Source organism: Macrobrachium rosenbergii, chromosome 11 (genome assembly GCF_040412425.1).
Source record: "Macrobrachium rosenbergii isolate ZJJX-2024 chromosome 11, ASM4041242v1, whole genome shotgun sequence".
Classification (NCBI taxonomy): Eukaryota; Metazoa; Arthropoda; class Malacostraca; order Decapoda; family Palaemonidae; genus Macrobrachium; species Macrobrachium rosenbergii.
Window position 1 is genome coordinate 38,221,709 of NC_089751.1, and position 19,262 is coordinate 38,240,970.

Consider the following 19,262-nt stretch of genomic DNA (forward strand, 5'->3'; position numbering starts at 1 on the left):
GCAACTTTTACTCCCAAAATGTGTTATTTTTGAGTCTGCTTTCAATAAAAACCTCAACCAACTTTTACTCCCAAAGAGAAATTTAAAAAGATCAGGGTCGGGTGTGGTCTGAAGTTTTCCTAGGTCTTTTTTTTTATGTGGGGTCTAGTGTTTTATATAAGACTTCTTTTCTGTTTCATGGAAAGGGCTTATAAGTAGTTTTATATAAGGCTTCTTTTCTATCTGTTTCATGGAAATGGCTTATGAATATCTATGTTCACATACTGGTTGTCATGAAATGAAAATTATCAAATTTCATTATGGTAAGCCCCACCCATGCAAAACACACTACGGATTCTACTTAAGATATACTGTACTCTTAGTTCTAGTACCTTAACGACCATTAGTCCATCATCACTTGGCATTACTATACTTTCACCTTGCTCAAGCATGTCAGCCACGTGAGTACCCATGTTCACATATTGGTTGTCAAGAAATGAAAATTATCAAATTTCATTATGGTAAACTGGCCCCCCCCCCTACAGAACACACTAAGGATTCTACTTAAGATATGCTGTACTCAATAGTTCTGGTGCCTTGATGATCATTAGTCCATCATCATTTGGTATTACTTTCACCTTGCTCAAGCATGTCAGCTACTTGAATTCTACATGTGAGGCAGCAAGGCACTGCAGTCATAAGACCAACGTGCAATTTTCCAAGGGGCTGTGTAACCTTGAAGAAGTGCAATGGCGGAAACCTACCAAAACACTGCTGGAGGTAATGTTGGGACCTCTGTAACCATAAGGGAGCTATATTTTTTTGAGTGGCACAAATTAGTAGTCCCGAGAGCCAGACCTAGCAAGCCAGTGAGCTTTTACTAAATTGCTCTAGAAACACACGAATTGCCTCAGGGCAGACTACAGGCACTTGATATGGAATTTCTGAGGACAACTGACAAGTTTGATAGCTTATTTGGCATCTGGTGAGGGGAAAAAAAAAGAAGCATGGCATCCAGCCTCAACTTCCTCCATGGTCTAGGAATGATCAAAACTGCATCCAAAGCTGCACAGGGGTTATCATGTAAAGATAAATCCTGAGAGTGCAATGAGAGGAAGAAAAAAGGGAGCAGGCAATAGATAAAGAAAAAACTTCTGGCTAATTTAGAACCACCACTTTCATTGACTGTGGGGAAATGCTTAGCAATAATTTTTTGATCACTCGATGTAACATTACCTACATCTACACTGATGAATTTGGTGTCATTTTAAAGCTAAAGAATTAAAATTTATTATGTTTAAAAATGCCAAGAAATAATAAAAAATCTATATTACAAGCAAAGGTTAGTCGTAATGAAATTTTTTTTCAAGAAAATCACACTAAATCAAAGAAATCATATATCAATTTTCTGTAAACAATTTTCTGTTTACAGTACTCTATAAAAGTATGATAAATTACCTTTCCAATGACATGCAACTCATTATTATTTACGTCCTGTATAATACACTACAGTGTGCATTAAAAAATGTAAAAAATACTAGAATGGAGTAAGTTCAAAAAGTGGAATAATGGTTAACGCCATCTTTTAAAAATCCATGAAAAGAAGCATCCATTCATCGCTGGGACGCCTTTTTTAGATTTAAGGCGAATTTTTCAAAAACTATCTTTTGATGATCATCAAAATCTCAAGAGTTGAGAAAAAGAATTTCAAGAGGTTGAGAAACGGATTGCGGTACAACTATAATCATCATCAAAATCTCATAGCATTAATCAAGTGCCTTGTGGCTTTCACCTTCAGGTCTGTGAAGGATTCCATGGGCTTCACCCCAAATAGGTGTTCAAAAATTGCTTTCCTTGGTTTGAAGAGCTGTGAATTTGGTTATTTCCATTTTCACATACACTTACTTCATGGCCTGCATTTATTTTTGGTGGCATGGTACTAATGACATTTTGTGGGATATTTTATTACCGTTTTCTTTTCCATCCAGTTCTTCAGTTTGTTCATTGCTGTCTTCTTGCAGGGATTGGAAGGGAGGAGTAAGAAAAATAGCAGCTACAGCTTGGTTAAAATGCAGACAACAAGACTACTGGTAAATAAAAATAATCTTTTTGTGGGAAGAACAAAAAACAGATATGCATATGTATGGCCTGCACTACTAATTAGTGGAGGAACCATCGGCATTGACAAAGAAAATGGAGGAGATTTTTGAAAAATGTGACTATAGAATGTCAAGATTCATAGCCATAACGTGGTGGGAAGACTGCACTGTTAATAAGAATGGAATAGAGAAGAATATAGAATTTAGGCCAAAGGCCAAGCACTGGGACCTATGAGGTCATTCAGTGCTGAATCGGAAATTGAGAGTAAAAGGTTACAGAGGTGTAACAGGAAGAAAACCTCACAGTTGCACTATGAAACAACTGTTCCAAGAGGTTGGAAAGTAAGATGGAAGAAAGAATATGAATGGAGGTACAGTAAAAGCAATGAAAGGGGTTGCAGCTAGGGGATAAAGGGATGCTGCAAAGAACTTTAAGCAATACCTAGAATGCACCACCGCACATGAGGTGCGCTGACAGCACTATCCCCCTGCGGGAGCACCGTCAATAAGGAAATGGTGGAAAGATGTGGTGCCCAGCAGCAGGACAACTCACCAAGATCTCACACACTTGAGATGATTTAGTCATATAATGTGTGGAATGAGAAACGAGTCAAAAATAGCAGTAGATACGGAAATGGTGGGACAAGGGAGGCCTGTGACAAAGCAAAGGCATCAATTAGAAAATGGTAAAATGAGACCATAATCCAAAAGGGAGTTCAAGCACAAGGGGCAGGGGGACAAAAGAGAACAGAGAGAATTCACTGCACATCTAAAAGTCAACATCAGAGCGCTCACGATACCACTGACCATTTTTTAACTGTGAATGGTGATTCAGAATAAAGGCTGTAACATTCTGGTATTTCATAAATGTACTTAATGTAGTTGCAAGGTCACTTGATCCATGTCAAATAAATTTACAGTATACATATTAGCAAAATTCTTGCACTGAATGGCCTAGATATATATAATCAGAGTTATCAGATAGAGAAAGTTGGCACTGTTCCTGTTGTTTACATGATATTCTATATGGCAAGGCTTAATCCCTTAACTTTATTTTTTAACAACAATGCCATTTTTTTTTTTAAGAGAAAAAAATCCTCCAACAGATTTTCTAAGTATATTTGTGTAATACAGAATTCTCCAGCAATAGTACAAAAAAAAAATTGTAGAAGGGTCATTAATTCTATACCCACAGTAGTTGGGATATATCCTTTAGTATCTTAGAAAGGATCAAGACTAATTGTGTTAAAGGAACTAACTTTCCAGGTGTGGTTAAAGAAGCTAATATGGATCTATTCATGTGGTTACCAACACCACTGAACTGGTAATCCTATTACTGACCAAGGGAAAACAATTATGGAAGTGTCTTTAAATGTTAATGATAATGGGTGACTAGTCAGATATGCAAGGAAAGAATAAGCTAAACAAGTGTTTCCTTTACTCTTTTTCTGACGAAGAAAACAATAATCCTCAAAGTCTACAAAATCACTTCATGTTATGATATTCAAATAATTCAACAAGAAGGATCTATTTGCTCCTGCAATTATCAGAACTGGAATGTTTTTATTATGCCATTCCTTTCTTTCTTGGGATGTTGTGGATTTCCAGATCTTGTACATTCTCATCTTTTTTTTAAGGGGAACATTACTGTACTACAATACTGTACTGCTGTATGTTTTGTCCTCTTCAAAAGTGGGTGAAACTTCTTTCTGGGATGCTTTTTGCAACATTTCTGTGATGCTGGTTTTTTATCAATCTATTTTTATAATGGACAAGTAGCTCTCTGACAGTTGGATTGAAAGAGTTTTTGTTAGCCACTCATTTTCTTTTGCTTGTCAAAATAACATTACTTTTGAAGGCTACCTGATTTCCCTGCTTTATTACTGTATTTTTTTTTATTAAAACATTTGACTCATAGGGATAAGCCAATGAGGTTTTTGAATGAAAATTCAATTTAATAAATTGCAGTACTTTCAAAATTTAGTAAGAAGAAACAGTAAATAATATTTGTCAATTCCTACACAGTTTATCTGTTGGTATTAACTGCATCTTTGTATACAGATTAAGTCAAGTGGTCTGTTCACCAAATATCCAAGTCATATGAATGAGACCTATTCAGAGATTGGATAAAATAACATTAAAGCTACACACTATTGTAACCTGTCTTCAGATTATTATTTCCTAAGTGTGGATTGAAAAGATCTTAGGTAACAAGTGTCAGGAGTAGCTACTTATGATCTGGTCAGAGAAGCAGCAACTTGGCTTCTTTATGCCTACATGGCTAGGGATCCCATATCCTTAACATTTACATCATCTCCATTTATGAAATGAAAACTTACTTTCTTGTGCATGAGAATTTTTAAGAAATTCTAAATGACTTCTATGCATTTACTGTCACCTAAAATTACAGATTTCTGTAATAATCAGAGTGCTTTACTTACTGCAAGAGCCAAAGCACTATCTAACTACCAATTCTTATCTGTTTAAAGTACACTGCTAAGAACCTTCATATTTTACTCCAGAAAAGGGAACCATAATGAATCCTAATTGGGATGAGCATCTAGTTTTGATCATTTTAAAAATTTCATACAGCTGTCTTATGCATGACTGGCTTTGTTATGTTAGGAAGGGGAATTATCCAGTTTTTCATACAGGTAATACTGTAAACAGTATAGTTTAATTTCCCATGGGTTACTACTATCACTCGATATTTTTCCTCGATAACCACAAAGCTACATTCAATTGGCAATGTAATGATCAGATGAACCACTCTATGGGCCAACCTAGGGCATATACCCATACATAAGCAATGGCCTTTTAATGCCAGCAAACCTCACCCTCCTTCACAGGACAGAAGTAACAAAAAGCATATTCTAGGTCAACACAAAGGTTCATTAAAACATGGTCAGTCTCAGTAACCCAAGGGTAGAAAAACAAGAGCAGCAAAAAAAGCAAGCTCTCGCAAATTCAGTTTAAGAGAAATAACATATGGCTGAGATATGAAGAGTTACACGTAAGCAGAGCCTCCAAACCATGACAAGAAGCTATGAGTTTGAGGAGTTGGGATAAAGTAAACATGAAAATTTCTCTGAAATACTTAAAAGTCACAGTCCACAGATTTCCCATAACATTTCCCTAAAGTAAAAGTTAATTGTTTAATAATGATAATTACTCAAGCTAACTTGACACATACTAAACAATGAATTGTAACAGGTTAAAATAACTCAAATTTCAGTATTAAATGGCTGACAGCCCTTCCAGGACTCCAATTATATGACCCTTTGCTCTCTTCCCACTTGACTTGCCACCAATTTTTTAAGACCTAAGTCTTAGAATTGCTGATACTGTACCATGTAAATTTTCAAAGTTTACTGTGGTTTTAAAATTTTATATTAATGACCCCATAAACTAAGCAAGTACACAACACAGTACTAAAACTGAGGCAATGTGCATTCACTGATAGTGCAATGCAATCTTCTATGATGTAGCAATTGGTAAAAATTTAGCACTGAAGCTGAACTACATACAGTATACAAGTGAAAATTTGCCAATTTACAGTATACAGGTGAAAATTTGTCCAAAATTGTACATAAACCTCCTAAAGGACAAAACCAAGATTTATCATGCACAGGCCCCCGAGCTGACTGCATAATGTAAATATGCAATCTTCCTAAAATCTTCCATGCCCTTTACTAAAGGTTCTTAAGTTTATTTACGACAAGAATGTCATCATTGATGTCCTAAAGCAATTTACATATTGTTATGGGCTGGTTTCATGATAACACAAAAGAAGTCATAGTGGGCCAGAATATGTGCATAGTTATTTCTATTGTTGACTTTTGGTATATAGCACTGATTAAAGAGGTTTTTTAAATACAAAAAGAAACTTTTTACTGCCACCCAAAAAATTTGTGATCAAAAGCTAACAAAACCTCTAAAATTTTTATACCACAAGTTTTAACGAAAATATTTCAGTATTCAACTGTTTACAAGAATGAAGCTCTGTACTGAAAATTAATTTCTTCTCTAATCACCTGATGAACAACTAACAAGGACGAACTCACTCTGATTCCTTTATCCAAGTTCTGGTTAATGTATAATTTGAAATTTTACACCTGTTCAACATAACAGAAGGAGGTATAAAAAATATACTTTTTAAGCCTTATGCCAACCTTTAAGGTAATTAAGTTATATAATGCTATCATTGTGACTTGTGCCACTCCAAACACTCAGAAATTTTCTCTAAATAATGCAATGGAAATAAATCTAAGGACAAACTCACTCTCTCAAAAAATACTTATCATACTGTACTGATTTCAAGAGTTAAGTTTTGTCACATGAAATGTAAAGGCACCCCTTTTCCCATCTGAAGTGCATTTCACAAGTATGATACTTAGGTAACTGAGTATTATTCAGAATAATTTCATCACCTATTACCACATTGCAAGCTAGCCCAAAATACTGAGATCTACTTACCTTGATTTCTCCATCGCTGGATCATTATCATTAAGCCTTGCATAAAAATATATTACATACTAAATCACAATATTCATAAAAGTGTCTATACAAATTTTTGCCTTTATAAAAAAAAAAGACATTAAAACGAAAGGAATTTATGTGCCATTCCATAAAGTCATACCATTCATTAATATGTAAATAAATATTCTAGCCTTTTGCTACTATTTACCAGCACCCTTCTTGTGCCAAAGCACTTGTTTCAAAATCATCAAATACCAAGATAAATACAGTATTTACTGAATACTGTATGTAGTAAATCTTCAGATTTTCTGCTGTTTGTAATTCAACTTCCTGTTCCTCATATTCTCGATAAATTCCAATGAGTTAGTTACCTTAGGTAATACAGTACTCTTGTGACAAAAACAACTTTCACTAGTACTTTTCTCACGTAATAATCACAGTTCATGAAAATGTTAGTTGGGTTCCATGAAGATCTAATGAATCCTAAGTCCCACATTAGCACTGTTAATTCTAAACTAATGGCACACAACATGCGTGGACTATATGACCAAACCAGTTTGGAAAGATAACTACTAATACATGAAATGGGAGTGTAATAATGCAATAAGGTCTATCACTACTATGACCTACTAAAAAACCACCACCATTAACCATGTAAAATTCTCCATAAACAATTAAATCTCCCGATTTTAAAACACCTGTTTACAAACTGTGAAGAAGGTTATCTGTAAAACGCAAGTTACTTGATTCCTTTTTATTAAGAAAACACTATTTGCAAACAAATAGTACAGAAAAGTTTTATTTTCCAGTAGCTAATTTTTTTACTTGGCTGGAAAGTGTTGGGTGATACAAGCGTCATAATCAATGTATATAAATCATCATCATCATCATCTATCGATATTGCGTCTTGTGACAATTCCAGATACCTATACAGCATAGCCATTCCTGGATACCAAATACAGTTACGAGACACTTTATATGGCAAAGTATACAAATTTATCATCTTTTGACACCTGATCTGTTATAAAGTCAAAACACTTAAAAATAATAATTAAAGGGATGTACAAGTGCATTTACAAAAGATCCTCATCAACGACAAGATGCCTTGTTTTGAAATGACTAGAAGCAAATGGAATGTGAAAGCTTTGAAACCATGTCTTGTTACACTATTTACAACATATAAAGAAAAAAATGTAAAAAAGTTTCACAGCCTGACTTAACGTACATAACAGATCAGACTAGTACGAGATATCCAGAAAAGGTAGCTGTAACTTCATGCCTGACGTGTCAGACCAAAAACAAATTGATTTCCTTCTTGCTTAAACATGACCTGCATATCTCTAGGTCTTGCCCTCATGTCTTAGATAAGATTTGTCTCCTGTGAAAGTAGTTAATTCACAACAGTAAACAACTGAGGGTATCAACTTCAATCATTACTTTGCTTTCAAGATAGTCATTGAGAGTAAACTATTTTCCTATACAGTGTTTCACCAACACCCAACGTTTACTCCACATTTTCACTCATCAAAATTCATAGACTTCATAGACTTGCTAAAGTATACCTCCCACCCAATCTTACAGAGCTTATGATAGCTAAGCATCTTGCCACACATTTACATAAGCCAAGATTCCATACATTGAGGATTAACTAAATTTTCCTGTTTATGTTTAAATACTGCAAGATTCCTTCAAACTTTCATTTAAGAGAGGTAAGTAAAGATTCCTTCAAGAGAGCATTACAAAATTATGTATAAAACAAAGGAACAATGGCGCTCAAGGGAAAACTATCGGAAAAACTTTTACACAATAGAAATGTTGTGTTGAAGGCATGTTGAACATGAAGGTTACTAACTAACTTCAGTGTAAATGAAAGTCAGTAATGACAAAATATGTCAAAAGCAGAATGTCAGAGAAAGCTACAAAACACCCTACAAATGTTTATTTTCCCAGTCTCAACATTAGTAGAGCAATCAAAGAAACACTAAAGCTGTGTATGTATGGCACAATTAACCAAATCTTCAATCTAGCTAAAAAATAAAATTAATGAATACAAATATCACAAACTGAATTATGAAGAAAGTAAATGCACACCAAAATCATTTCAAAAGGCACTCGGGTAACTGCATGGAGATCGTGTGGTTATTTGTAGTAACAGGTAAACCTAAACAACTGATTCACTTAAAAAGCAGAGATAAATAAGAATTACAAAATTTATCATTTCAATGAAGAAAGCCAAATCTGATTACTCATACTCATTTGTATGTTAATTCCATTTATCCTTGATAATGGTTGCAAATATTCCTGTAACTGCATGTTTTTACTCACTTCATAGGATATCTTGCTGTTAAATCATGATAAGAGTTGTTTTAAAATGACTTTTAACACTGCTATGACTGCTGTCCATTCTTAATATTTGGTAATAATATATATTTTTTAAGAGCACACAATATTTTACATTCTGCTAAAACTTCAAGCCAGAGGATTTTACACAAGTGCCAAAAAGAGGGCCTGGAAAGGTACTGTTTGTGGATTATCTGGTGTTAACTGTAGAATCTTAATGTTATAATACAATGGTTTAATGAGACACAGTCACCTCTAACTTTCTAAGGGTTTGTTGTAATAATTTGTTCTTACAAGAGGTAAAATTGGTGTAAAGTATAACTGTTGGATATGAAAAGACAAAATGGAACAGGAAAAAAAAAAGCGATGCTCCTGGGAGACAAAAGGGACTTCAAATAGCATTTAGTACGGTTTACTGTGTTCCACAAGACCCACTGTAACTGGTGTATACAAGAGGATTGGGATAAAGGAGAAGATTGAGGATGAATTTCAGGCCAAGGTTATGGTAACAGGAAAGATGCAATGGTATAGGAGTTATTGTAAAATGTTTGAATATAACATGATTTCCCACAGGCAGGATTGAAAAGTTTACATCAAGTAAAAGGATTACCGATACTTAGTTTGCATAAAAATAGCTAATAGAGATAAGGAAAAGGACCATACAATCAAAAGAGCTTTTCTGTTACCTTGGTGACATATTGGAAGAAGAACTAAGTTAAGTGGCAGGATGCTGACCATTGGAAAGTCCCAGATTAGTTCTGGTAGAGGTAGTACAAGATACAAGGAGAATGGAGTGCTTGATACTTTCATATAAACAAGAAAAACCTTATTTGAAAACAACATAAACCATGGAGCTGAAAAATTTTACAATTCACTACGAAAAGCAACCAATTTGTCTGTGGTTTTTGTCTTAGGATATTGATTTTCACCCATTCTGGCTAATGTTCTTGGAAACTGACCACATGTAACCCAGTCACGTGGAGTATGGCAGCATTCCATTAGCTCCAGTTCCTCTGTACTTTGCATCAGTTCCCTTTTGATCTCCACTCATTTTGCAGTCTAACTTTTAACTTTACCTTGTTCCATTTTTAACTCTCTATCATGAATAGACCGTTAGCTAGCCCTAAGAGCCTAGCAATGTAATTCTGTTGGCAACTATTTTAATACTTTAATAGTAATCCTTTCACTCTCCAGCTGAATATCCCTCGAGACTCAAGTAACCAGCCCAACTCAAGACATATCAAAATCATTTTTACTACCATTTTACTTTTCATTTCTGAAAAACAAGTGTATGCACAACGAGTTGAACATGATAATGAGAGTTATTAGAGATGATAACGCTCTTCAAGTAATATACAAAAAAACCATCAAATAGCCTTAGGTAAGATTTCAGATGAAAAATGGAACAAAAAGAATAAAACCAGCAGGAATCGTAACTCAGAATTAGTTGGTACAACAAGAGGCAAATTTGAAAAGGTTTTACGAGCCAGTTAAGCAAGCACGGAGCTAACATTAAAATGCGAAGAAAGACCAAAAATTAAAACCAAAAGATATTAACATCAGAATCAAATGCTCAGCATTCAAATACAGTAATCACATACTTTGGGTTTAAATCTTAACACAGTATGCAAACAAAAACCAGAGAATTTAGTTAATCCTTCAACGTTACTTTTACATACATGTCAAAAGTAAACAGTTAGCGTAACTGACTCTAAATAAAGTCAGTTTTCAAAGTCAAGTCTTGGAGAACTTCAAAGTTTAACTTATTCTTTCAGTAACTTCCACCAATTACTATTGTTTACTATCAAAAAGTAGAAAGAAAAGATCCAGAGACCTAATAAGAAACCAAAATAACATTACACCACTTATCAGAAATAAATGCACAAGTTTCCTATTTCTACAATAAGATAATGGATTGAAAACTACTCCAAACAACAAAATTGTTAAACTCATACTAAACAATTTCACTAATTGAGGTAAAACTACCAATTAGAATCCTGGTAATTCTCAACATAAATGCTTCTTTGTTTACTAAGGAATGCTTTACTAAAGTAACAATTTCAACACATTAGCATCTCAATATATTCTTAACTTTATCACACATTAAAGATAACCTGCAAATCCATGAAATATCAAAGATTACAGTTTAAGACAGATAAATAAGATCAGTCTCATTCAACTCAGCCTTAAAACATGTCCATACTATTTGGGAGGTGGAGAATATACATGGTGGTGGTGCTCAGCAGCAACATTGCCTTTTCACATCCTATGCTTTCTAATCAATGTTCATCAGCCTCCCAACCAGAAAGGATGAGCCACACTAAGTAGTATATTGTACTTAAACACTGCAGTAGTTTCAGTCCAAAAAATTACTTTTATCAGGAGAGCCCTAAAACTACAAGTTACACTGTGTTGGAAAATAAATAGAAAATGAAGAAATTGATTACTGCAAACTTCTCTGGTTGGGCACATGCAGTTCTTACTTTGCAAATTACTTTAAATTAATCAAATTGTCTTTATAAAAATAAGTAATACAACTGGGTGAATGGATGAACAGCACGATTTTATTATGACCCCGCAAAAATACTGGCACTTGAGTTCATTAGTTCTGCATATAATATTCTTTTGGGTGACCATGTAACTAATATTAAACTTTAATTTATACTTTCAATACTTAAAAAATAATTATCAAAAGCTTTATGATCCCTTAAAACTTACTACTGCCATGTAATCAGAGATTGTATATCATCTTCATAAAAAATGCCGATACGAATACAGAATAAAATCATACCCCATTACTTTTTCATTATTTTGTTTATTAAACATTCCAATCAAGTTATGAGCATGTGCAATTTTCTTCATAACACCTATTATTATTAAAATTTCCACTTCCTCCATGACACAAAGAAAAACTTCCCATTCACCACTATTAATGTAATACATTTTTCATACATCAATCCTTTTCAAAAGATAAATTTAATGGGTACTCCTTTTGTCAGCTATAAATAAAACTGTCACAGATAATAATTAAAGAATATATAACTATTCAACATGGAAAAAACTAATCCAGGAGTTCACAACACCGACATGGTGGAAACTTAACTCGCTTTCACCATCCTTGATTTAGCATTGGAAAAAAGGCAATACTCCTGCTGTAACATCCTTTCCTATCAGTACATTTGCAGTAAGAAACCTCTCTCTCTCTCTCTCTCTCTCTCTTTCTTTCTCTCTCCTAGATCTTGGTAAACACGTCAATTAAATAGGCCTACTCCTAAACCTAATTCATAATGAATTAACTCTGGCATTCCTTGTCGCCATACTTGGTACAGTGTGTTATCTAACAGCTGTTGACTAAAAAAATCATTTACAGACATCCATAAATAATTTCTCATCTGTCTTCCCTTTCAAAAATCTCAGCCAACAGTCTTTATTACAAGTATATATATATATTTTTTAAACTACTGAAAGCTAGTCATTTATCCAATGCTGTGCACACCAAGCAAGGGAAGGAAAATAAGATACAGTATACAACATATCACTTAGCAAGAACAGCATACTTGAAGAAAAACATAAAAGAAAAACACTAATAAATACAGGTTTAAAAGGAATGATGTACACACCAAGCTCGGCTTAATGATATATAGCACCGACATCCTACACATCATCATCAGAAGTATCTTAACCTTTGCCATAGATGAGCATTATGTGTATAAAATGTACCTTACTTTCTTCCCAAATGACAAACTGATTATGAAAATCATGCCATGGAAAACACCATGAGTGGCACAATCAGCACAAAATTATCTTAGTTTTGCAGAGGGTGTTACCCTAAAATCATTAGCATATAGTATAATCCATCTTGTTAAAAGGTTGAACTGATGCAAACTGTCAAACAGTATATATATATATATAGCATGATTGCAAACTAACTTTTATTGATTAATATACTATGTATCATCAATAGGTGACCTATTTCTCAAAACTACCATAAAAACCTGAAAACAAGAGTATTGCATTCTTCAAAACTTGCTTACTGATAAAAACTGACAAACAAAAGAAAACAAGAGACGTTTGTCAATCCACGTTTGAAAACAAAATCCCATTGCACCTACCTAGTCACACAAAATGGAAAACTGCATCACTGCAAATGGGTCTCACATTCTAAACAATGAAAGGTGATTAATAATGAAAAATCTCTTGCTTATTTGCTACCTACCAAGGTGAAAGCTCTCACATTTCAAATTAACATGCAATCACACTATATAATATATGCCCACCCACTAAATTTTAAGAAATGACTAAAATTTCTCATCTGGAGAACTGCAAGTCTTTACAGACCTCCTTGGATACCTCGGCATTGGCTAGAAGCTGTATTTCAGCAACTCCCCCAATACTTGAAAGGGACGCAAGAATGAGGAATGAATGATAGTAACAATGTTGCTCTGCATAAAAAAAATATCACAAACTAATGCTTTAAATACTGTAGCCCTTGAAATGTATACTTTTCCTAGGGGCAACTATGAAGAAAATCATGGAGGCACATATTAAATATCAGGAGTAAGACTCAAGGTACTAAATTAAAATTTACAAAATTACCCATACAGGAATCCTTCCTATAACAGTAGCATGGTAATTAAACAGCAATTACACTTCAAAATTACACAATAGAGAAGACTGAAAAATGCACAAAATAGATTTCCAAGTATGCAAGTAAAATAGAATCTTAACTGTATCAACATACCAACTTGGGGCTTGCAAATTGTTGAGAAAAACAAAATGTAAACTGTTCAACAGTAATTGCCAGAATTCTCCCCCCCCCAAAATACTTAACAGAAAACCTCTACCTTGCTTAATATACGACCCAAATTTCTCATAAAGCAAAGAAAGGAATTTTTTCTACATAGTACTAATTTGAAAAACTGTATTCTAAAAACAAATCAGGTTACAACTTTCCAAGAGTAAATACAGTAATAGGTAAAATAAGGGGGCAAGTTTGAAAATATAATATTTCACCATTAATACAAATTTGCTAAATAATCTCTTTACCACCTTTCATCTCAAGGTTCAAGTTTGCTGGCTATGATCTTAGCAGACATTAAACCTAAATTACTAGTTGTCAAGTTCCCCATTTATAAATAAATAGACCTACTAATTAAACCAGTAATATAAACTTCCAAAAAAGTAAGTGTCTGAAAAGGGCCATATTCTTCTTGAATCCTATGGTAAAACCTGACCACAATACTTCATCCTCGACATTCAATTGGTGAACTTGAGTAAAATATGGCTTGAAATTGTCAACTACTATGCTAAGTCACTGTACAGAAGGCTTGCATGGGTAAGTAAAAAATAGCCTCAACCTTTTTGAATATCAGGCTTCAAAGGCAAAAATAAATTAAATAAATTTTGTGAATCATTCATACATCTTATAAAATGGTGGAAAGGATTGCAAGAGGATTTCAGAGAAGTTAAACTATGATGCACAGTATGTTAATGAGTAGTACATTTAATATCATAACTGAAAAAAGAAATTCAAATGGTAAACAAAACCATGTGTTTAAGCAAACAATTAACCATGCATCAAGCTTCTTAATTAAAGATTATGGGAAATCTTACACATGGACTATATAACTGTAACCATGCTTATTCACATGTAGCACTGAGTACTTTCTCAGCTTCAAGAGCAAACGTACATAAAGGAAAAGGAGTAGACGTTACATCATGGCATTTTACGACTGGTCACTTCAGTACTTTCAGTTTCCATTTATAGAACAGAGGCAGACTTTAACCCACTCACATTAATCCAATTGACTGATTACAAGTCATTATTAGTGCTGAGCTGAAGCCTCGTAAAATCTGCAAGGAGCTTGAGATTTTCTTGATTGAACTCATTGTCTTAATTGTTATTGGTGGTTAAAGTTAAAAGTTCTGATGAAAAGCAATACTTGCCAAATTCTCAAACTAAAACTTCACAGAACTCCTATAAAACTTATGAGAGTGAACAAAACTTCATTGTTAAATGCTCAACACTACTGCATCTGTTCTATACTGGAAATTAGAAAATGCAGATGATAAATGTCTAGCAATGTGGTATTGGATTTGCGATTTCCATTACTTGCTTTAGTATGATTCAAATTACGGTATGTGTAAAAAGGGTTAGCAATGAATGTTTTCACTACCAGTAACGATAGTATAATAATGCCTATTTGGTACAATTCCCTAACACAGAAAAGGGCTTAAGTAACTCCACTGTACTAGGAATCTCTTGAACAAGATGTAGTTACAAGAGACAGAACACTCCATATTAAAAAAAAAATTACTTTTGAACACCCAAATACCAATTAAAACTTTAGATTTACATCATACACCACTATAATAATATCATCTGAAGTGTCTCTTTTGAATATTCCTACCTTGGAATTGCATATTGATCCGACAAAATCAACGAATTGATATCTGCAATGATAGATCTTCATATGCAACTAACGTACTATGCGATGTCATGCACTATATCTATGCAGTGTACTAAAGACAAATGTCTTTTCCCTTATTTCTGGATAAACATGTTAGAAGGGACTGCATTCAAAATGTTTGCCATCTGTGCTTTTTATACACATTAATGGTTGCTACAAGGTTTTTCCTTAGCTCAACAGTACAGTATGCTGGAAATCCAGCACTATATGCAATGACAACAGTACACAATGTTTAAATAAAAACAAATAGTCAAAACTAGTAGTACTTTTTCCTGTATTGAAAACATGCATTATAATAATGAGGAACCAATTGTTGAATCTCCAAAAAGTTGAGAATCCAAAAAAAAAATATATATAAAAATAAAATGGGAGAAAAGTATACTGGAGCATGCATACAGCAAGTTGACGACAAACAGCAGATCTGATATGACTTTTATTATGGTTTCGTCCAATAAGGTCTACAGCATAACAGTACCTATACCCAGTGTGTGATCTAATGATAAAGCCCACAATTCCCATATGGGACTCTGGACCCCACACTTACAGGGCTTTTGAAGCCCCAATACCTAAGGAAAGCAACACAGATTATGTTGAGGCTGTAGACTTGAAAATAAACAAAACATGGATCTCTACAGAACCTGTATTGATTTCCAAATTTCAGGGCAGGATGAATCTTCCTCCCAACAATTCCATTAGTTTGACAGGTGCTGGCTAGATGTTACATGTTGAAGACTCCAATAGTAGTAGTAGTAGTAGTAGCAGAGTAGTAGCAGTAGTAGTAATAGTTGTAGTAGGTGAAATTTTGTATCAATATCAAGTAAATACCCAATTATTCACTGTCAAATCTGCATATAGTCTTTAATAAATATTAATTTCTGAAAAATCACAGTAAAATTGCACAGCCTCTCTTAGGTCAAGTTTCATGAAGCTTTGATATTGATTCAAAAAGAACCGAGTCACAATACGGTATGATCTTTATGAAGTTTGGGAACTAAAATTCCTTTCTGGTACTTGGTCCATTAACTGACAAATCACCCTACAGTTATGACTTTTTATCTCTACGGCCACCCTTATCAGCATTGCTCCCTCCTCTGTGGTTTCTCTGGTCAGGTTGCGATGGCCGAGAGTAATCTCCCCTGCTGCCTCCACCACCTCCCCCACCACCTCCGCCGCCGCCGCCACCACCACCACCACCACCACTTACTCCTCCTCCGCCTCCAATGCTGCTGCTGCCGCCTCCTACTCCTACTCCTCCTCCTCCTCCTCCTCCTCCTCCTCCTCCTCCACCACCACCACCTCCTCCTCCTCCCCCTCGTCCATCATGACCTCTACCCTCATGACCCACCCCACTTCTCCCTGGCCCACCTCGTTTCTCTGCATTGGTAATATAATCACTTAAAGTATTACCAGTTCCTGAACGGTCGTTACTGTAGCGGTCACTTCCTCTGCCTCCACCTCGGCCACGACCACGGGGACCACCTCTTCCCCGTCCTCGACCTCCAGTTTCAACATCACTATTATAACCCCTAAAAATAGAAAGAAAAACAATTAAGCACCCTGCATTATGTACAGCAAATCTTAAAACTATTAACCACATACTATCAAGCGCTTAATTGACTTCCAAATACTTTAAACAAAAAAAAATATCGTACTTCATTTTACTTGCCCACTTTTTGAATGACAAGTGACTGTACACAACAATAATCCTAATAAAGAAAGGTTACACAATGGTGGTCAACCTACTGTAAGATTCACTGTCAGAATGAGTATATAAAAAAAAATGACAATCATGGCTGGACTAGTGCCAGCATTGCAACAATTTTATAGCTGCTTATCAGCAACTTCCACTATGTGCCAACAATACTTGAATAAATGTATGAAATCTGAGCCAGGTGCCCCAATACTGGGGCTGGAGAGGCCATTCAGAATCGACCTAAAAATACTTTTTGTACAGTCTTAACAGTAACCCTCATATTGCAAGTAAAACTATGTTGTGCATCTTGAGCAAGTGAATAATGAAGAGTTATACACAAAAAAAATACAGGTACACTAAAAATAAATTTAATGTGCACTTGCGACAACAGTACTTTCAACTAAGTTTATAAGAATTAAATACTCAGCATATAAAATTGGCCCATAGCTGCCACTTCAAACCTTAAACACAGCCACTAAGGTGACAGAAGAGAGAACTAGGCAGATCTCAGCAAACAGTGTTATAATGTAAATGAAATGTTTTTACCTGGCTGTTTAACAAATTATGCTCAATTGCATTACTTCTCTGAAGCTCAGCTTTCAAACTGGTGCAACAGCCATCACAAATTGCTAAAAAATGAGAAGTGTTGGTCCAGGTTTTCTATAACTTATGATAACAAATCTAACTAGATATAGAGCTGATTAACGTCAAAAGTTTGAAACAAATGTAAGTAATGACTAACAGTGTGTGTATACACTATACAGTAAGGAAGTTTCATAATTTACAATCCTAAGGGAAAGCATATTTGCATGCCTGACACCAGTTGTTCATGTGAGGTAAAGTTAACCTACAAATAATGCTTTTAAAACTTGAAATGATTTCCCCAACTTTGCTGCATTACAGGAGTACCTGCTGCACAAACTTTTATGGCGGAGTAAATAATAACAAATCTTCACATTTTCATGAACTGTTTAAGCTTAAAATAATAATTCATAGGCAATTGTCTTTATAGTTTAACACTTTGTGATTGATTATATGTGCTCCTTTCAAGCTTGGGCATAGCATTCTCATGCTCTGAAACCTGCACGAACACAGGTAACATAAGCTAGACTATAATTTTTTTCATATCTTAAAAATAATACTGCACAATGTTGTGGCAGACACCACCACATAAAAATCATGTTTGTGATTGGTATTTGGGGCTCACTCCTACAGGTTTGATTTCATGTCAACCCCATGACTCCCAACATAAGTTAAAAGAATATGTAGATTTAACTTATTTATACTTTATACAAAATGGTGTAGTTACTGTAATGTATACAGTACTTGCACATGGTCACCCAAACTATGGGCATCATCCTGCAAACAGGACACATTATAAATCTCCACTCAATAGTTAACCAAGTTAATACTAAGTAAATATAATTGTTGTTAAACGTACATTTCAGGAATGCCTTCTAAATAAGAACTTGTAACCACTGTTACTAACTACACACTTGGTACATATCAACAGCAACAATATACCATTTTGTTAATATCAAGACCTGAAGACTTCTTTTATTGAATGACTCAACAGTGATACTGTGAACACTGAATCACTGTAAATACATCACCACCATCAATCCTTTAAAGTGTTAAGACATGAAATGATTCTCTCTATTCTCCTGTCCTGTGTTTTTGTTGCCTGAACTCCCACCACTTTTAGGCCTTCATCTATACCCTTTCTCCAAGATTTTCTGGGCCTCCTTGTAAGTCTTACTTTTTTAACCAAATGGTCTTCATCCTTTATAACATATCCAAATCCTCTCAGTCTATGAGGGATCTCAAATACAGTGGACAATATAAATATTATTTTCCATTTCTCAAGTTTCATTAAAATGTGAATTTAACTGGATTTTAGCAAAATGGAAAAAACCTTGCATATGCTCTGCATGGATTTTATTAAAATAGCAAAAACAATGCATATGCTCTACATAAGTTATTGTAACAATGTCTTCGGTGAGGAGCTGTTACTTTATAGTGGCAGTTTCAAGTAATAGTTATTGAAGTGTGTTATCAGCAGGATGGTAATAAGGATATGGGGTTAACAATACTTTTATGGTTTAAGCCAGAGTGTTTTTAATGTAGTGCATCACCAAATTACAGCAATTCGATCTTACAGCTCCTTTTCAGCTCCGTAACTAGATGCTGCATCAAGTGACG

General features: G+C 34.6%; 1 protein-coding gene across 2 annotated transcripts in view; it reads right to left on the bottom strand.

Annotated features, from left to right (window-relative positions):
* Nucleotides 1–19,262, bottom strand: part of LOC136843333 (RNA-binding protein FXR1-like) — a 94,138-nt gene that overhangs the window by 17,111 nt on the left and 57,765 nt on the right. For both annotated transcript variants that reach the window (XM_067111620.1, XM_067111619.1), the window contains one exon: nt 16,775–16,893. In XM_067111620.1, coding sequence (XP_066967721.1) covers nt 16,775–16,893 — 119 coding nt within the window. The remainder of the gene's footprint in view (nt 1–16,774; nt 16,894–19,262) is intronic.